The 21,670-nt window shown below is 39.8% G+C and overlaps 1 protein-coding gene across 3 annotated transcripts in view; it reads left to right on the top strand.

Moving 5' to 3' along the window:
- ANK3 (ankyrin 3) overlaps positions 1-21,670 on the top strand; it is a gene marked incomplete at both ends in the record, with an annotated part of 196,778 nt that overhangs the window by 127,353 nt on the left and 47,755 nt on the right. For all 3 annotated transcript variants that reach the window (XM_079535979.1, XM_079535980.1, XM_079535978.1), the window contains 4 exons: positions 1,223-1,325; positions 8,444-8,550; positions 16,199-16,423; positions 19,447-19,601. In XM_079535979.1, the coding sequence (XP_079392105.1) occupies positions 1,223-1,325; positions 8,444-8,550; positions 16,199-16,423; positions 19,447-19,601 (590 nt within the window). The remainder of the gene's footprint in view (positions 1-1,222; positions 1,326-8,443; positions 8,551-16,198; positions 16,424-19,446; positions 19,602-21,670) is intronic.

Genomic DNA, 21,670 nt, shown 5'->3' with positions numbered 1-21,670 from the left:
AACATCTTGCTTTTCCCGTCTGATTCTTTGCTTTCTATTTCTCCTGTTTCTTTTCCACTGTAAATTGCTTTAGTCCTAAAGTCAGGTAAGAAGGCATGGCATCGTGTTACATCCTCCTGCTGCTGCCATTGCTCATCTTCATTTTATTCAGCATTAGAAAATCACATGCTTTTCTTTTGGGGCAGGGGATAGAGGGTGGGAAGAGTTTGCTCAGCCTTAGAGAATATCCGTTTGTTGTTCTAACAAATGTAACTTGATTTCATTATACCCTTTGTCATGTGGAGAGTTTGCTTAATGTATGCCTAGAGAATGTAATAAAAATCCTGGTTCTGCTTCCAGCACAAGGAAAAATGTTTGCCAAGGACTAGAAAAGTTCTGTTAACAACTACCAAGTGCATGAAATGAGTTGTAGAGTTTTGAGTCTGAACAGTGTTGCTAGTTTAAAGGTGTAACATGTTGTTGGATGTTGCTTTTTATTAATTCACGTTTTATACTACTTTATTTTTTGTCACGTAGTGAGCATGTCTAGGCCTGCAGCATGTTTTTAGCACATACCATAATGTATCTTCCAGGGCTAAGTGTAACACGCTTCAACATTGATTTAATTGCAACACATTCAGAGCAATCATTAATTTCTGAATAATCTAACGTGCACAAAACAATCCCCCAAGTATTGGAATCCGTATTTAATCATTAAGAAATAATTTTTTAATTTATTTCAAAATTCTCTTTTTTTTTCTTCTCCTAAGTGACTAACTAGGGTGTTTACAACAAAGTCAAAGTGGTTCAGCCACAAAGAGAGAACACCACCACATAAAACTTGCATTTAGTTGAACCTGACTCAGCAGTGTGGGCAGGCACTATAAACTACCCACAGATCCACTAGGACCTGCCCTTATGTGTCTTGTTGCAGGATTAGGGCTTGAAGGCATTTGCAAAAATTCATCTAAATCCTCAAATACACTTTTCTGGATTTATTCTTACGCCATAGCATTGCTACCTAAGCAGTAAACATCTGTTTCAGTTTGTTTATGTATATTTTAGGCAAGTAAATATTTAAATACAGTTAAGTACTTACTACTCCATTTTTCCCTTGTATTTATTTCATATAGTATGTATATTTTTTCATCTATCCCTGGAAGTTGCATGTATTAATTTATTTTTATTTTTTGTTCATCTCATTGTCATCTGCACTTTCTATGATAAATGGTAAATACAACAGCCTCCGCTCCTTCAGTTCGGATAGGTCCTACACGCTGAACAGAAGTTCTTATGCCCGAGACAGCATGATGATTGAAGAGCTGCTGGTACCAGCAAAGGATCAGGTATGTGCTGCCTCTCTGGCACCAGGTGTTTGTGCTCTGTGGTTGTAGGGGATGATAATCTGCAGCCCTCAGTTGTGCTTGCAGTGACTATGACTACTCTTGACTGTTGAAAAAGGAGAAGAGCTGCAAGAAAGAAATCATGGGTTTGCCATGTTGTGGCTTTGATTTTGTGTTGGTGAGAGTATCTGTGAGATTAATGTTACGTGTATTTTCAGTGCTTTGTTAAGCTGAGAGCAATGTATTTTACACTAAACAACCGTTTGTCTGCACCATAGAGACCAGGAATTGGGTCTTGCCAATTCTGCCCATATGGAGAAGACTCCAACCACTGTCCTTGTTTTTCCACCCTTGGGAAAAATTTGGCCTTGTAATGATTGAGCTATTATCCACTAACCAGTTCGTGTCTCTTCCAAACATTTATGCAATGACTAATAAAAGAAACACAGAATCTTTTGACCTGATTACAGTGTGGGAAAGTATTTTGAAAAGCTAATGCTGGAAGTGATAGGGTGCTATATGCTTTGTTTTGTGAGCTCCTTAGCTTTTGGTGGACTTGCTTGTGACTTTTAAATCCAGTTAAGTTACTCATGAGTTTCTTCATCACAGAAGCCAGAGATCTGCTAGGAAGCTGGATAAAACCCACAGAAAAGTTTTTACTTAGGAGTTAAAGAACTGTGGAGTGGAACTGTTATGTCCTAGAGAAGCATTAGATGGATTGTAACGGAAAACAGATTTTCTGCTATCAATTTTGCAGGGGTTCCATTCAGCAGTGGCAAGTATTCCTGCACAGGGTTTTGTAGATAGAATACTTTCACAGGGGAAAGGGTCCATGGGGTGAGACTCCAGCTTTTTAAATCTTTTTTGTATTAGTTCCAGTGTAGTGTAAATTGTCCAGTTCTACTACAGCTTTTGCACACAGTTTTGTTAGTATTCTGGCCATGGTATAAATTCTGCTCTCTTTAGCAAGTAAATGTACATAAGTCACTCCAAAAGTACTGCCTCCTATTTATTTCCATGGAACCTACAACAAAGAGCACAATTACACTATTTGATAGAGCAGTTTTTCATTTGATAGAGCAAATTCTCAGCTACAAAACACTGTTTTTCAACGTAGTTACCACCATTAGCTATGCATATTTGCCAGTGATGAGCAGGAGCGTGCGTGCTGCGCTCATAAAAATCTGCACCAGTGGAGGTGAGCCACTGTTTGACAGTTGCTGTGATGACATTATTGCTAAAATATTGCCCATGCAGCCCATCTTTCATGGAACCCAAGTAGATGAAACTCAGAAGGTACCAAATCTGAACTATTTGGTGGGTCTGATGGAATAGTCTAGCCAAGATTGGCAATATGCTCCACGGTCTTCAAACTGGGATGAGGCCTGGCATTCTCTTGTTGCAAGAGAAAGGTTGTCTTTTTTTCTGGCCTGACTCTGAAAGTTCAAGCCCTCAGCCTTAGTATTGCAGTGTAGCGGTCAGAGTAGATGGTTTGTCCAGATTCCAGGAAATCCATCCAGAGGGATCATTTCTTCCCTATTGCAGAAGACAGTGAACATTACTCGCTGAGGGCTGCATCTTGAACTTTTTCTTCAATGGGGAATTCACCAGTTGCCAGTCCATGGATTGCTGTTATGAGTATGGCTTGTAGTGGTGACATTGCATCTTGTCACTGTTAATGATGTGGTCCAGGCAGCTGCCCTCTTTAGACTTGTATTGGTTGACTAAGTCCTGACAAACTTGCATATGCTGTTCTTTCTGTTCACATTCATGGGACTCACCTGACAAAAGCTTTGCAATATTCCAGCTTTGCCACCATCGTTTCCAATGCGTTGAAGGTGATATGCAGCTCTGTATGCAGCTCATTGGTTGTAATCCACTGATCTGTGCACATGAGGTGACCGAGACACTCTTCATTTTGTGATGTGGCAGCTGTGCATGGTCATCTGGAATATGGCTTGTCTTTCACACTGCTGTCACCACTGCTGAAATGCACCGCTCACCACATACATGCTTTGATGTCAAATGACTGTTTCTCTGCTGCCATCTGTCACACAGCAACAAAATGTGACAGAATATTGGTGGGAAAGTTCAGCCTCTACTACCATCCCACCAACATCTGCTCTGATGTCGTGGGCCAACATAATACAATAGGAGGCATTAGCCTTTGTGTATTATTAGATCGTTACTTCCAAATGAAGTGCCGTAAGCCTTCAATAACCTTGATCAATAACAGCCAGCTCAGTAATAGTACTTCAGGTCTGAGAACCTAACATTCCTTTGATAATTCTTTTTCCTAAGCCTTCATTAAATCTTCCTGATGTGATAGACATAACATAGGAGAGGGAAGCCTTCCCTCCAGTCTGAGAACACATTTTGTTTTAGGATTCTGGTTGTTTTCGGGATTATCATAAAAGTTGATGGCAGCTATGATGCATTTGATCAAATAGCAAGACCTACAAGAAACACTGTGCTAAATAACTCCTAAAGAACATTGTTCAAAGTGTGTATTGTTAACCTGCTTTTATTACAAAACACAACTTGACAATGAAAAGTGACTTCTCTGTGCATGGAGAGGTTGCAGCAACACCCCATTGCATACAGTAGCTCAACTTAGAGCAAATGTCACATTCTGTACAAATGGCTATGGACCTCCATTCTTTCTGGAGAATTGCTTGCAATGGTGCCTCTTCACTTAAAAGTATTAATGCTGAGCAGTAGAGATCAGGCTGTTTTCTTTGCATTTTTAATCTTCATATTTTTGTAATTCTAGTTTTTGTCTAGCAGTGGTTGTGCAATTATTGCACTTCAACTCCGGTCCAAATCTGTCATACAAAATGAAGTCAGACTGGATGCCTGTCTTAACAGTCTAATTTTGCATGTTATGTTAGTCTTAATTTTTTAGACAAACTTCAAGTTTCTTGTATCCAAGAGAGCAAGAAATGGTGAAGGTAATGGTGAGAACAATGTCATTCCTAGTTCTAAGCTTTTTCAAGAGGTTTGTAAAACGATTCCCCTGAAAACAAACAACAATAAAACAATGAATTATCTTCTTGAGAAAGGGGACACTGTTAACATTTTTTATGCTATGGCTTTTGCCAGCCTTGAAGTCTTGACAAAAAAATAAGTTTGTCCTTGGGAATTTTCTTGTTCTTCAAGAAAGTTGTCAACCTAAACATATCAAAGGAAGTTGGATAAAATTTATGATGCTTCGGCTGAAGTGGGAAGAGTGCATCTGGGAGAGGGAGAATACTCCTGCCTTTGTTCTTCCCATCCCTCCTTTTGCACATTACTGGGTTTCCAAGTAATCTCTGCTTTCACAGTGAAAAGGAAGAAGAAGAATCATGTTCCATCTATGAAAGTCATAGGAACAAAGTTCACAGCGGGTCAAAACCTTATCTTAAAAGACCAGCTGGAAGCTCATACGGGGTATGAGGGGTATTACATAGCTTAGAAGAAGTAACAAGCCATTACCTATTTGTATAAATGGCTTCTCTTCTGTTGTAAAGCATGTACAGTTAATTACAGCAGCTCTCAGGATAAAGGGAATTAATATTACCAGAAATAAAAGGATGTTAAAGATGGACAACTGTCAAATTGCTGCTAAGGTGGCATCAGAAGATCCCATGACCGCTTCTTCACCAGACCACTGGGAGACTTGGAAGTCTAAAAAGGGTCACGTGAGGAAGATTTAAGACTGTTTTTTGCTGATATTGGCTGCTATCATGAGGGGTTGGGTGTTTGAGAGAATTTTCTAAGAACTGCCAAAGAAGTGAAGACAATCTTCGTTGTTTGAACTTGGTTCTTTATTGCTGATTCTTTTCAACAGGGAAAGCTGAGTCCAGGCCATACTGTGCCTCATAACCTGGCTAGAGCAAAGTTAAAATTTGTGTGTCCTAGTGCGTTACCATGGATACTGTAACTCAGACCAAATCTGAGCGACATTCTCCATGGAATAATTTACATCAGCCACAGGCACGATGAATCAGGCTGTCCATTGCATAGCAGCTTGCTGAATCTCTTCTGTCTGGATAAATTCATCTGGGAGGAAGCATAAATTCTTCCATTTGCTGAACTGTGATATTACACAGCCTGGATATTTGGTTATGCAACCAGCAGGATCCTTGACAACAGAACTGTCAGCATTTTAGTACACGCATTTGCATCTGACGACAACACACCCCCTACCAATGCATATTTAATCTCCTTCAGTCCAAGTAGGGAATGCTTTGCCCTGACCAAACCCGGGACAAATCTTGCAGTTCGGTATCACAGATGATGTACTGTCTTCTGGACTGCTCATACATACTGCAGCTTGCACTGGGAGATTTCTTTGCCTGCCTGGAAAATCCAACACCTCAGCAGGTCAACGGAATGAGATCAGCAGATGTGTGCTGTGTGTAAGATGTGTTTGTCCAGCCATTAGCTTTTATTAGTCTGTTTCTCTGCCAAAATTATTGGCTGCAGTTTTTGTGCTTTTGCTGGCTGTAAATATGCCCCAAAGATTTACTCGAATGCACTCTGTCGGAAAGGAATGCACCAAAGAAGTTCACCTCATGTACAGACCCTGTAGGAACACAGCAAAGAGCCCTATGTGTACATACAAGTAAACTTACGGCAACTTAGGTGGGGATAGCAGCATCTCTATCTAGATTAGATTGTTTTAGAGAGGTGGTATTTCTTTAAAAATCATATGGCCCTACAGTGCTCATAAACCTTTGACATTTTTCATCTGTTACAGCAAATGCAATCCTGTGTTTTCTGTACGCTTTTGCATGCCTGGACCTCAGTGCAGGGACAGTTATAGCTCAATGGACATCTGAATGACAAACACTAAATTGTTTTTTCCTCCTTTTTAATGCATGTCTTACAAAATCTATGTGGTGTGCTATTTTTTATTTATGTTTGTTTATGTAAATATTTACAATTTCTGATACTACATCCAGATCCCAACATCTCTGGTGTCAAAAAGTAATTGTATACTTGGTATGAGCTCTTACAAAATTAGGTGACTTAGAACAACAGAAATCCACAGTGTACCACAAATCCACATCCCATGTATTCTACTGGAAGGAGTTATAAAACTGTCTTCATTAAACTGAATTATAACACATTTTTCAAAGTAGTGCTAATTAAATTCAGTGCCGTTGTTTAATCACCATTGTTTTTAAATGGCATTAATTTTATCTGTTACATCTCTTGGTGTATTTTGTGGTCAATGTGTGCCACACTTAGCAGTGTGTTTGCCTGTTACCATTGTCTGTGATTGAACCATCAGGCCTCAAGTGCATATCTCACAGTACAAAGACTGGTAGAAGATCCTAATAAAAGAGCTTAAGGTAGCAAAAGAAGGAGGCATCGAAAACGTGCTATAGTGTTGGACAGATGATAAAGTGAAGCTGTCCCCTGCAGATATTAGCAGTAAATTATAATCTTGTCAATTGTGGGAGTAAGCCTGGGGTGCTTATTTAATTGCAAGAAATGTCCAAAGAGTATCAAACCCCAGAGTATCATAGAATCATAGAATGGCCTGGATTGACAAGGACCACAATGATCATCTAGTTTCAACCTCCTTGCCACAGGCAGGGTTGCCAGCCACCAGACCTGGCTGCCCAGAGCCGCATCCAGCCTGGCCTTGAATGCCTCCAGGCATGGGGCATCTGCAATCTCCTTGGGCAACCTATTCCAGCGTGTCACCACTCTCTGTATGGAAAAACTTCCTCCTAATATCTAACCTAAACCTCCCCTGTCTCAGTTTAAAACCATTCCCCCTTATCCTATCACTATCCACCCACTCTCGTAAACAGTTGTTACCCCTCCTATTTGTATGCTCCCTTCAAATATTGGAAGGCTCCAATGAGGTCTCCAAGAAGTAACAGGAACGTTGCAGGTTCTGACCAACAACAGATCAGTGTCTGTTTGCTTTTCTTGTGGAAGCTTCTGAACAGAAGTATCTTGTGATTTTTATGACTGGCTTTATAGATTTACTACTAATGCTGGCATTTCCATTTGAACTAATACGTTTACAATACCTCTGTATGCCAGTACATTAACAAAAATTTTAAAAAGTGAAAGTTATAAAACTCCTCTCTGCAGAGGTGTGCGTTTGTGTTTGGCTCAGGTTTGAGTGGTAGTCATGGAATTAATTTGAAAACGGCCCATGAGGTTTTAGTCTTCACAGTATTGAGAAAGAAAGTGGAGAAATCAGCCTGTAGTTATCTGTCATCAGAAAACAACCTGCCTGGAGGATACACTGATGTTTTTAACACCATCTTGGTGGAGGATGGTCTGTGTGTTGCATGGCAGTATCTTGACTTAGTTTTATTTGTATAAGTTCTAATGGTGGTTGCATAAATGGTTTCATATTGCCCTGGAAATATAATCTAACAGTACTTACAGATGTGATTTATTTAATTTCCTAGGGCAAAAAAAGAAGAGGGGGGGATGACAAAAAGAAGACAAAAATATATATATTTGCCACAAATGGCTTTGCTATACAGAAGATTTACAGAGTGAGACCTTGTTGCAGGACATGCGAAGCCTGCGTGCGCTCATGTCTACAGGCAGTAGTCAGAACCAAACTAAGCCTCGGTGTCGGTCAGATGAGACAGTTTAATTAGAGCACTGGTGTGCCAGGGCTACACAGGGTTATAACTATTTTTATACAGATGAGTAGGGATGGTGGCACTCCAGGATAGTGCCCATGTTGATTGTACGGGTAGAAGTTGTGCTCGAGTAAGGATCTGGGCAGTGGCATTTTCTTGTGGGAATAATATGCTGCCTGTTTATATAGCATATGATTGTAGTACAATCTGTAGTATTTTTTCAGTCGTCTTTAACTTTGCGTGTGTCAATACAGATTGAAGAGAGGTGTACATGTAACTGAAGGAACCGGTGAGAGCTAGCAAAAGAAATTTTGAAAAGAAGTTTGAAGACATGAGATAAATTTCTCTCTGGGTTCCATATTTCTATTCAGGAATTTCTAGTAATTTAACACCTAGGGTACTGGCTATAGGAAAGGGGACAGATCTAAATGTAAGGGAATTATATTAATAAGCTTGTATTTAAGACAAGTGTTTTACATCTTACGTTTGTTTTTTTGTTTGTTTTTTTTTTTAAAGCACCTGACGTTTCAGAGGGAGTTTGATTCTGATTCTCTCAGACACTACAGCTGGGCTGCAGACACCTTGGACAATGTTAACCTTGTTTCAAGTCCCATCCATTCTGGGTAGGTCATTTAGCAGGTTTCCTTTATGTTTAAATGTGGAAATGTATTAGATGAAGAATATGGTGTTCTGTGATGGCTGATGACATGCCTGTTCTTGCTCCAGTTGAAGCCAGTGGCAAAATTCACACTGGCTTCAACGTGGGTGCTTAATAACAGGAGTCAGGCTAAATTGTTGCTTATCAAACCAGAACTTTGCGTCTGCATTTATTTTCTGAATGCCAAAAACGTGGTAATCCCACAGGCTTCTCTTTAATAGTCATGTTTTGCTTTTTCTGTTGCTTATGCTTTCAAGTGTTGTAAGGTGATTTTGTTTGAATTATATTAAATTATTTGAAGCATGAAGTCATAGCGTTAATGCCTTTTGTTCTTTGTTACAGGAAGAATGAGGGGCTTTAATTTCATGTTTTATATATGTCTCTATACTCCTGTCTGTTCTCCAAAATACATGGTTTGACTTCAGTCATTTATACAAGAATCATTACTGTGCTGACAGTGCTTCTTGGCAGTAGCACACAAACCTGATTAAATGCAACAGGAGTAATTTTGGAATGCACGTTATAAAAATTTACAAATAAATATGTAGCTGAATATAATATTGCATATAAGAGTGTCCTCTATAAATCTTGATTGTATAATTTTCAGGATCAGGGCATAAAGTTTCATATCTTTTTAATTTACTTCCCCACTTTGTGACTAATTACATTCTTAAAATGAAAATATCTCCAGCACAAACCAAACAATTTCAGTTCCAAGGTAACAATAAGTCCCACAGACCTAAAGGCACAGGCCCACAATAAGCATAAACACCTGCTTGAGCTGAAAGGAACTATGCATTGGTGGGGTTCGAGGTCTTGATTTACTAAAACACTGCGTATGTTCAGTGCTAGAATTGAAATATCAGTAGCTTCATAATGAAAAGTTGAAGCCTGTAAGCATGGAAGGATATGACCTTCCATGGGACCTCAGAGAGCTCGCAGGCCACCCATTTGTTTTATGGCAGGATAAAATGAAAGCAACCCATTCCTGAAATATGATCAATTTCTTCATCGCCACTTAAGATCTATGGTCTTCTAGCTTCTTTGTCTCACTGTCTGTTACAATATTTCTTTCCTTGATATTCAAAGTCTCTTTGCCAGTTAAGCCTATTTCTTGTCTTATCACTGGTATTTGTGGAGTACAGTATCTTAGTAGTCTCTTTACAATATTTTATGTTGTGGAACATAAAATGGAAAAAAATGGAACATTCTCTTCTCTTTTGTAAATTGTAATATTTCAGGTCTTGCTAGGTGGTGCTTCCTGCACACCACGGGATTCTTGCAGGCATCCCCTGCCTCTCTCTTTTTGATGATTGATTGTTTCTAAACCAGTTTGGGCATCAGGCTTCCAAAGAGGAGACATCATCAGTACTGACTAGGATAGGATTGCTACTTCTGTGTCTGACACATGGCACAGCTAGTCCTAAGGAGTCCCACAGTGACACTTAATGTTTTGGTAATTGCAGCTTCTGTTAGTAGACATGTTTGACCTGCAAGCATTTCTTAGTTTCTTTCTGAAGTTCTGCAATCTAGGTATTTTTTACTATGTTTTGTGCTTATGTGTTTGGTTTCTTCTATTTGTACTTACCTTTACTGTATTTTAGATTGCTGGTATCAGAACCCATTTTAGCAAGATGGCTTTTAATTTTGCTCCTCTTTTCCAAAGTGTTATTCAGACCTTTCTGTCTAGTGCTCAAATCACGAATGAAGACACTAGCTTGGTGCCTGGCCTGGCCCAGGACAGTGCAGTGAAATCCTCACTTGAATTTTCCTTTCAGTTTGGCAGGAAAACATAAAGGGTAGCTCTTCTGAGGCTGTTTGTTAAGTGTTTGTGCACTTATATGTACTGTGCTTCACATGCTTATTGGAGTACAAATACAGAATTTCCATGCATCACTGGATAAGTTGCCCTGTAAAAGAAGATAGTTGATTCAATTTGATGTATGTTACTCTTGCAGCAAATATTTTGGCTTTTTCTTGTTTTGAGAATTGTTGATGGTAGTTGAGTTCTAATCGCTGTATTATTCCTATATTCCTATACATTGGTTGTCATTGTTCCCATAAATTGATTGTTGGATAATTTACTCCTGAATATTTGCAGTAATCAATGCTAGAATGATGGCCTAAAATTTTCTGGCTCTTCTTCCTGGTACAGAATAGAGCTGATGTTTGCCTTCTGCTGGTCCTCTAGAACCACTTTGTTCAATGTGCTCATTAATGCTTCCAGCCCTTCAAAACATACAGTCTGTGGACATGGGATCTTTTGCATTAACTACTTGAGAGTCCCTGCTAATGCCTGCAGCTAAGGCTGCTGTTTGGAGGGGAAGGCCTGCAGACCTGCAGCTGTGCAGAAAACTATGGGGCTGCAGAGGAGAAAGGAGATGGTAAGGGAGAGAATCCAAACACCGAAACACTGCCACCAAGTGTGGCTTTTCTGACCTGTCACATTTTATGGATAAAGTCCACCTGAAATGATACTGAGACTCAGTTGCTTTCTTGGGAAAAAAAAAAAAAAAAACAACCAAAAAACCAAAAAACCTTTTTGCTCGTTTTCTATCATGATCTCCAATGATAATATGGTACTGTTTGATTGTCCCCATTATCTTCATCTAGGGGTAACCGCCAGATGTTCATCTTGCATCTTCCAGTACCTTGGCATTTCTGAGAGGCATTAAAACATGAGTTCTCTTTTCTGAAAATCCACTCCTTTCCTGCTTAGTCCCCTCACCTGGTCCCTGCTTGTTCTGTGCCCGCAGGCAGAAATGTGACAGCTGGCTCCCCAGCTGCCAGCAGCCCTTGGGGTCGGGGTCACCCTGTGGCTGAAGCCTGACCTCACTGCCCTCCGCATTCCTCATTCTCCTGAGCCTGCAGCATGCCATAGTGGGGCCACCCTTCTGCAGCCTGCTGCCTCAGCTAGCTCCTTTCCCCTTGCACCTGCTGCCAGAAGAGAGCATCGATGTTTCTTCCCATTTCTAAACTCAGGCAGAAGGAGAATTTGGGGCAGCAGGTTGTGTGTATCCAGCAATATATCAGTGAAAGGGGAAGAGAGAAGGAAGTGCTGGCAGTAATTTTGACTCTTCTGGTTTTTCCTTTTTTTAAGCCAAGACAGTATTCAATGTTTTTCTTTCTGGGTGCAGGTAAATTGTTTTGCCAGCATGTTTTGAACAGAGTCCATTGTAAATAAGACATTAAAATATGCTGTGAATTGTGAAGCTTCTGAAAGGGTAGATCCACTTCACCATGGTGACCTCCAGCTCTCAGATGTGAGCCTTCTTGTGACCTCCCAGTCAAATTGTGGCTGTGCTCTCTTCTTATTGCCCTTTTAAACTCCTTGATTTCCTGAGCCCAAAGAAAGAAATGAATGTGTTACTCTCTCCCAAACTGAGAAACTCAAAAATGCATGATCCAGTCTTGCAAAGTGTCATATTCAAGTTAATTATTCCAACCTTTTTAGAGAGAGAATTTATTTTTGAAAGCAGTGTCATGAATGGCAAAGGTTGATATTCCCTTCAGATATTCTGCCATACATATTTTATAAGCTATACTTTGGAAAATAAACGACTATAGAAAAGCACAATACCTGATTTTACATCACACAGTGAAACTTGTTTTGGGAATCAAAGAAGTTCTTTTAAAGTAAATTCTCTGTTGACCTGAGTAAATCTCACATGCTTTTCACTATTCCATGAACTTCTGTGTTTCTCAGAGAAGTTACAGATTTGTGCTGACCAGTGAAATGAAAACTTCCCTTCAGATAGTTTTTTTTTTTTCATGAGTGGTGTATTTTATGTCATGGTTTGTGATATGCGAAGCAAAAGCCAAATCATTTTTAAAGCTGAACTTCAAACATGTTACTTTTGTTATTTTTTTTCTGATTGATACTTTTCCTTTGCGCTTATTATTGATATTTTCTGTTGCTTGCCTCTAATTATCTTATATTAATTTTTCCCATTTGCTTTTAAATTATTTTGCAGCTATTCCTCTCCACTTCCCCAGTATGATTCAAGGTGATAACTCTGTGCTTTCTGTGAATCCTCATCTTTTTTTTTTTTTTCAAACTTGTTTCCCACAGTCAGAGTGTATGTAGATGTTTGTAGTGCATCCGCCCACATCCTCATCCCTTCCATATATTCAAGTAGAAATGCTCACCAGCATTTAGCATTTGTGTTTAGAGATCATACTGTAATTTCCATTATTAGTACAGCATTAATGTAGGTAAGCATCGACTACTAATCTTTGTGATAGAAAGTGCATGAAATACTGTTTAAAATTATTGTTATTGCTTGAAATGATAAAATACTAATCAGGGAACTAAACAGAGAATTACTATAATCTCAACAATAGTGACTTTTATATGGGATCAATACACACCAAGACTGATCTGCTAAGGGTTTTATCTTCACAGAAGGCTGTAGTGTGGCATAGACACCCTCGCTGGCTGTAAGAGGGCTGGTTCCTTTGCTGGGGAGTGGACTTGTGCCAGGGGCTGATCTTCCCTTGCTGTGAGCATTGCTGAGCCCCAGGCTGGGCAGTGTAAGTGCCTGCCATCAAACCCTGCCCACCTATCCCCATACAACCTAAATAAATACACCTGGGAAGTCTGGGTCCAATTTTTATAGCTGTGTCTAACTTCCATTGATTTTTGTATACCGTGTCAGTTGATTTAGGTGCCTACATTTTTAAAAATCCATGGTTACATACTTACATCTTTTAAGTCATGTGGATGCAGGGGCGTCTTATCTGAGTGGAAGCTCTGGCATTTTTGCGTGAGATGAAGAACTTTTGTATTAATTATGAGCTGACTTAGCATGTTAGTAATCACATAGACGATAGGCAGCTCTCCAAAGCTCTGCCTTGCACTGAGCCATCAGGCCAAGCTCCCCGGAGGTCCCACCTTGCTGTGCACTCCAGCCAGATGTGCCCCTCAGCACAGCTGCTGCGGCCACCCTGAAGGGATGCTCCAGCCTCTCGCTCTGTGCTTCTCTCTCGACAGAATTGGTTCTCTCTTTCTGCAGAGCAGAGCCAAGTGCATTTCTAAAAAGCCATCATGGCACAACTATAGCGGATTCCTCTCTCAGTGTTTTCCCTTCAGAGACCAAGGGCTGTGAGTCCCCTCTCAGTATTTTACTTTGTTTCATAAATGATAATGGATTGTCTTGAACTCTCTTCACAGTCACAAGCTGGCTCCTTGCCAGCTCTGAAGACCAACTGTAGCCTACTTTCCCCACAGGTTCAGTGACTTCTGTCTCATCCCATCAGTGCTCACCATGAAGAGCAGTTGCAGGGCGAAAAAACAGAATGACTGGCTAGTAGCAGTTAGTGAGCAAAGGGGAGTGAGGCTAGGCTCTCTGTAGCTGCTGTTTTTGATTGTTTACAGCCCATTGTTAGCAAACTGATAAGTTTCTAGTCAGTGGTTTGCAGGACATCTAAAATCTTGTATCTATAAATATTAAGATTGCTGTAACTTATACTGTAATTTAAAAAGTCAATGATATTGGTTTTAATATAGATAAAATATTGAAAGTGTTTGGATAACCATTCAGCAGACGTTCCACTGAAACATAATTCCTTTTATTAGGAATTGGGCTACCTAGTGGCAGCACTTGAATTTGTTAAGTGGTATACATAGTGTTTTCTCTAGGAGAGAAATGTAGGCACAGTTTATTTGTATGAAAAACTAGTGTAAGACATGACAAATCATAGAATCATAGAGTGGCTTGGGTTGGAAGCAACCTCAAGGATGATCAGGCTCCAACTCCACTCTCGCATGCAGGGCCACCAACCTCCTTATCTAATGCTAGAGCAGACAAATATTGTTCCATGCTTCAGTCTTCTAAAGTATGTGTAGCACAAAGACTGATAAGTTGGAGTTAGGGTCATCTGGGAGGTGTGCTTTATCTTCCTATCTCTATTGATGCATTTTAATTTAATTTGAAAAAGGGCAGCCTAGCAATTTTTTTCTATAATTCAGTTGGTCAACTTTTTTCTTGCTTCATATATTTACAGCTGACCTCCTTATGTGCCTGCCTCCTACAGTGCACTCAATACAAAGTTTTGATTATGCTCCTGCTTTTGTGCAAATTTTTCCCACCCACATTGGCAGGACTTTCAAATGTGTCTTTTTTGCAGGGCTTGCCTCTTGCATGTCAGCTGTTACTTTTGATATCCTGCTGGTCTCAAAAGCAAATCAAACTTTCTTACATAAATTTTCATACACACTTAAAAGCACTTGGTTTTGGTTTTTTTTTTTGGTTTTGTTTTGTTTTTTGTTTTAAAGAATCTTCATGACCCCCCTGGATTATTGGCTCTTAGCCTTCATTATGTTTACAGTAGGGAGCCAGGAAATGGAATGGATTCACCTTCTAGTCTTGTGAAGATTTAGCCTGTGAGATCTGGAAGTTTTGGCAACAGCCTTGAAAATACTGAAGCTATTCAGCAGATGTGCCAGCTATGTGACCATCTTTGCATCATATAGAAGGAGCAAACAAACAAAAAAATGGACAGGCACCAAGGCTGAATTTGTAACTCTTGTCCCTGTTGATGCTGGCCCATTAACTGAATCTGTCTGTTTATGTTCTAGAGAGAATGGAACCTCAAAGGAGCACCCTAGTAACCCCTTAGCCTTGAAGTAACCTGTAGGCTTTGATCCCCTTAAACTGGAAGAATTATTTGCTGCAGTTTTGAAAGAGGGTAAAGTGTGTTGCCAGCCTTGGAAGGAGGTTCCAGTTTGCTATCACTGTTGTGATTTGTTAAGGACAGTAATGCTTCACATACACTGCTGCTCAGCATTTCACAGATGAAATAGTCCATGGCTATTAGCAGTTATTCTTCTCAATATTATTATTATTCCCTTGCTATTAAAAGTAATTCAATTTTTAAGTCTACCACGTACCCTTTAAAATGTAATTGCTTATTCTTTAATTATTAATTGGAAAATTTGGCATTGGAAAGAATGTTTTTTCCCCTAATGCAGTTTTTTTTTGCTAAGGAACGTCATCTTCACAGAGGGCTAATGGCATGGTTTTCTCAAGAGTGCCAGCAGTCTAAAGCTAGTTACATTCCTGATATTGTTACTCGTTCCCCATCAGCGGAAGCAACTGTAGCTCCAACTGTCACCCACAGTGCCAGCACTCTCTGTCAGCCAGCAGAAGTGTTTGCAGATGAGAGTTTGAGGAGGTTGTGAAGGCTGAGACCCCTACAACAATGTGCGCTTTTGATTCTCCATTTTCTACGCTGTCTGGTTCCTTTCTGCATGTGGGGCTCATTACTTATTTTTGGACAGTAGAGATAACAATAACAGAGGGCTGATCTTAAATTCTAATACGACACTACTAATATGCTACTTGTGAACTCTCTAATCCAAATTACCCAGTAGCACCTGATCATTCACCTGATATTTCACTATAATATTGCTAGACCTTTAGAAATTCCTGCTTTTCTTAACCAATAGTTAACATGTAAGTATAAATAAATTATTATGTTCTTCTTAGTTTATCTGGGACTGGGAGGACTTTTCCAATAAGCTTTTAAGTTTGTGGCAGTTGACTTTTTGCTGATGTTTACCCTGCTTATTTTATGACTGTTTTTAATGACTTGTTTCCTTTTCCCTGCAGTTTCCTGGTTAGTTTTATGGTCGATGCCCGCGGGGGTTCGATGAGAGGTAGTCGTCATCATGGAATGAGAATTATCATCCCACCACGCAAGTGCACAGCACCAACCCGCATCACCTGCCGCTTGGTAAAGAGGCATAAGCTGGCCAGCCCACCACCAATGGTTGAAGGAGAAGGATTAGCAAGTAGACTTGTAGAAATGGGGCCGGCAGGGGCACAATTTTTAGGGTGAGTTCTTCTATGAATTTCATTGTTCACACTGGTGTTGCATCTTCCATTTCTGTTATTCTGTGGATCTAAGAAGTTAAACATTGACTTTACCTCATTTGACCATGTAAGATTAGGTCACTTATCTTAAAATAGTTTAAAAAAAAAAAAAAAAAAAAGCCAAACTGCAGTTCCTACCTCTGTGTTTTAAGAGGAGCTTTGCCTCTATGATGACTGCAGGGAGAAGCCAAAGGTAAGGAAAGACATGAAAAGGCCAGATCCCTGCCCCCAGCTACTTGTGCAACCTCCCTTTGAAGTCAGGAGGACTTGTGAGCCTGTAACCCAGAGCACGTTTTGACCCTCTTGCTCAGAGAGTGCCAGAGAGATGTCACTGTCACAGAATTGCGTCCTAAACAGTCACAAGGGCCCAAACATTGAGCTCAGTTCCCTGCCCCATAGTGCATACATGGCTTCTGCCCAAGTCGCTGCGAGCTGCCTCTCTTCCTCCCAAGTAGCAAGGCCATGGAGGGTGATGGCAGAGCACTTACTATAGAGCATCAAGTAGCACAAGTGCTAGGAACTAACATTTTTTAAAGCTTAAAATAGGGGAAACAATCCACTATGATGTGGCTTTTTTTTTCCTAATTATAAATTTTGTTCATTACCGTGAGTGGCACCTTGGTGTAAACTGCCGGTTCTGTTGGGAATGACAGCTTGTTCCTAATTTCCCCTTCTTGTTTCTCTTCCTGCTGCATGGATGTTATTCAGTAAACTGCATCTTCCTAAATCTCCTCCCCCTCTAAATGAGGGCGAGAGCATGGTTAGCCGAATCCTGCAGCTTGGTCCACAAGGAACAAAATTTATTGGGTAGGATATATACGGAAAAGATACAGAATGTCTACAGTTTTTCTTTTGTTTCCAATTTTTCGTTATTCCCATTTATTTATTTATTTAGTTTTCTAAAGCTTTCAGTTGACTTATGTCACTGAAAGAAAATCATAGTGGCTTGATTTAATATAGCTCTGCTACTACCTTGTGCTTACAGGCATGTAAAATTCACTGCCAGCATTCTGCTTTCATAACTTCTGTGCTTTTGTAATTTTTTAAATTTGAAGTGTTTCAACTGCATCAAATACATTTTAATACACAGTGACAGTCCTTTAATTTCAACCCTGTAGTAGAGAAGGTATTTACAGGCCTTGAGTGAGTCTGTTTTGGGAAGAGCATTGTAAAATGTGGTCATATAAAGTCTATTATTTATAAAAGATTATTCAAGATCTCATTGAGTGAATAACTTCATTTTAACAAGGCTGAAGAGATACTATTATTTTCAAACTGCAAGAGTCATCTTGTTAAAATAGGTTTATAACACCAAGAATGCAACCCAAAGGAGCTGCAGGGTATGGTCTAAAATGTAAGAATGTTTCCATACATTTTTGATGTTGTTTTCAAACCATACTGTGAAATTTACTGCATTAGGTTTACAAAATATTGGTGAGTGTTTGGTGTTCAATACCTGTTTAATACCTTCTCACTGAGTATTCTTGTTAAATGTCATGCACAAAATTGTGTGGTTTCTAAATATTTACAGAGACAGTATCTGAAATATTAGCCTGCAAAGATTGTACTACAGTGTTAGTTTTTCAGTTCGGACTCCTTTTGAACTAGAGAGTAAATATCTGAATATGTATTTGAATTTTTTGTATTTATTTGCTGTGCACAATGAGGCAGCAGATGCATTTCTATTTCTTGTTAAAAGATTCAAGTTTGGATTAACAGCCTGGGTGTTCTTAAAAGCATCTAAAATACATATGAATTAAACTGCCTTTTGATAATTTTTGTGGGGACAAACAGTGTAGAGTATGAAATCTGGCTCTTCCAATTTATATTTTCTCCTGACGATGGCTGTTGTGATTTCCGTACTCAAATAATCGATTGGTTACTGCAGCCTACCACCTTGCTGGTGTTTGGTAGTGCAGAAGTGCTGCGTACTCCTCCTGTCATGTGGTGTTTCTTTCAACTGAGTGAAACAAAGAGGTGAAATATTTTACAACCTCTGTAGGAAAATGATGATACTGTCTATTTAAATGTCTTAAAGCTGCATAATCCATAGTTGTTCACTTACTGCGTGATTTCAGTCAGATGTCTTAGCATACTTTAAAATGCATATCTTGCCTGTGAAGTGTTTGGCAAAAGTGTCTGTTTTGTTCAGGAATGGCACATGAAGTGAATGGTGGTTTCTGTCAGTTGTTCACAACTATTGTTCAGTAATGCACTTGCGGTCCTCTGTTGAAGGTACATTGTCTGGTGACATAGGTGTACTATTAACCACCTTCCCGTTCCCCTTCCTTCCCCCAGAATGTTTGACAGTAACTTATCTAAATGTGGTTGCAGTGTTGCTAAACTCAGAGAAATCCATTCTGTAAGGATCTAAACATTCCCTGGTGATGTTTACAGTGCAGATGCTGCAGCTGTGATTTTGGGCATGAGAACCAGAAAGTGAAATTAATGAGAAAAAACCTGTTCGTAAAGTTTGAGACTTGGTTTGAAATCTAAAAGCTACATGCTAACACAATTCCTGCTGCAGTCAATAGCATTTGCATGCATTTGAATAGCTGGGCTGTTGCTGAACTAAGTTTGATTCCTTTAAATTCCTTGAACCAATTCCAAATTTTGGCTATAATAATGCCAATTGAAAGTCAGCAGTGCTGCATGTTGTGGAGGCAGGGTTGGTTCACCCACATCCTGGGATAAATGCACGGGGTCTTCAGCAAAATTTGTGGATGTTTTTTTCATTAGGCAGTTATTTGAAAAGATTTATGTTTAAAATGAGCTATGTACGAATATTATCAAGTTATATATTATCTACAGTTTAAATGATAAAGGATTGTGCAGCTTTGGCAATTTTAAAAGCACTTTTACTGTAACAATGCTTACTATTTAAAAATGATTATAGTTTTCTTAAGGATTTAACACCCATAGGAAAATTAAGGGCAGTAGGGAGTTGCATGGTTTAAAAATAATTTGATTATTTTTTTGTCTAGTCCTGTCATAGTGGAAATCCCACATTTTGGATCAATGCGAGAAAAGGAAAGAGAGTTAATCGTACTTCGAAGTGAAAATGGTGAAACATGGAAGGAGCACCAGTATGACAGCAAGCACGAAGACTTAACTGAAGTACTCAATGGCATGGATGAAGGTAAACATTTTCTCACAGCTTTAGCAGGCCTTATCTTTCTTAGGGCTTGCTAATGTAAGTAGACTGAAGTAACCTAAAATAAAACAGAGCAGAGGATATCTGACTTTGGGGAATACAGTATGTTACCTATTAAACAAATGGAAAGATTGTATAGAGAAATGGTTCAGCACTGGCCTGGAGACATCCTAGAATAAATCTTAAGCTTTGGTCTGAAGTTGTGCCAAGTTTAAGCAAAGCTGCACAGTTGCTTTACAGCACAGAGCTGAGAATAACATCCCAGCTGGAGGTAAGTGTGTTTCTTCAGCTCAGATGGGGCCATGTGAAGGTCATTCCAAGCCAAGGGTAACTATCAGTTCAGTTCAGTTTTCCCACAGATGCAGGCCTCAGCCTATAGTCCATTCTTCTTAGAATCGCCATTGTTAGAGGTCATCTCCCACAGATACACAACCTGCTGCCTCAGTGTCCATCTGGGAAGTCTGGCTCCCTTGTTTTGTGTGGATATTGATGTTTGTGAGAGTCCCTGAAGAAGAGAGGGCTCAGCTGTACTCAGTGCATCAGAAGATGCTGTGACAGATGGTCCCTGCGGACATGTTGTGAGCAAAGCCAGGCTAGGGCTGCAGAGAGTCCTTGGCACCACTGCTTTCTTTTCCCAGCAAGTATTTTTCAGCACTTGTGTTGATAAAACATTACTCTAGCTCTTTGCATCTGACTGTGAATGAAATGGCCTGAAGTTTGGACTTCGTTTTTCTATAAGGGTTTATCCACAGGATTTTCTGTGGATAACATCTTCCAGAAAGTCACTGTGCAGTGAGGTACAAGCTGCAGGAAAGTTCTTCCATCATTGGCAGAAGTGTTTGAAGATAATGATCAGATTTGGATGGCAGCTATGAGAATTACCTGTGAGCCAGCTCTGCGTTTGATCTTGGCCTCCCTTGTTTAAAGAGGGCAGCCTTAGTAAAAAGCGAGCTTTGAAAACATGGAAAGGAAAACAGTTGTGAGAGGTTCCCTGGGCATCTGAGATATGAGATTAGCATCTGGATATCTGAGATAGGAATTTGCAGAATGGGCTAGTGTAATATTGTCATTTTGAACTACTTGAGCTGCACCTAAGCATGTAAAAGGAGGAGGAGGATGTGTTCATTACATGACTACTTAATGTAGCTGTATAATAAATCTAATAGAACCAACAAGCACTGAGGCAGAAACGCTGCGGATGTTGGGTCACTGGGTTTGGAAAAATGTGATAAATCTTGTCACAGAAAAGTACCTAAAAGCAGTGAAGCATGACCAAGGATGGTGTTGCTTAGGTAAGAACTGCTCCAGAATTGAAGGCAGTAGCCTTTCTGAACAAAAGATCTCACCAGCGGCGGCTTCTTCTCTGTGCACTAGAATACGAGACAGGAAATAAAGGCTTGGCATTTGGGTAAGGCATCTGTGCCTTGTCCATGATGAGGTAGTCAGAAATGATTAACAATTTGCTCATTTGCTTTGTGTGCTTCCCAAGCTGAGTTGAGTTCAGTTTGGGAATAGGAAATCTAGGCACAAAGCACTGTTCTGAAGTGCTCCAACTCACACTGCTTATGAAAAAGGTCCCAGAGGTGCCATATAGAAAAACCACGTATTGAAAATAAAATCACTTTGAGTGAGGTGGGCATGGACTCTTCTGTACTTGGAGCGTTAAATAATAAGCTTCAAAATTTGGAGACAGATTACAACTCCTAAGGACTTCAGGTGGCTCTTACCTTCCAGGGTACTGCTGTTTGAAATTAGGGCTCATAAGTACAGTCTGAGTCACGGAAAATACCATGGGCACTAGGCATCTTAAACTCTAAGCCACAGAAAAGCAGTCTACCAACACAGACAATCATTTATGAGAGAAAAAGGACAAAAAAATACTGCGGTCATGCTCAGAGCACTGTGTTGATTACTTGTTCAATTCGTTTTCTCTAAATCCTTCTTTAATTGGGAAAGAAACAGAAACAAAAAAACCCTGAATTAAAATAATACAAGGACCTTGACAAAATTCTGTCCTGCTCAAAGGAGACCTTTTCTATTTAAAAAAAATTCCA

Source organism: Tetrao urogallus (genome assembly GCF_951394365.1).
Source record: "Tetrao urogallus genome assembly, chromosome: 5".
In the NCBI taxonomy this organism is placed as follows: domain Eukaryota; kingdom Metazoa; phylum Chordata; class Aves; order Galliformes; family Phasianidae; genus Tetrao; species Tetrao urogallus.
This window is presented reverse-complemented; position numbering and strand designations above follow the sequence as displayed.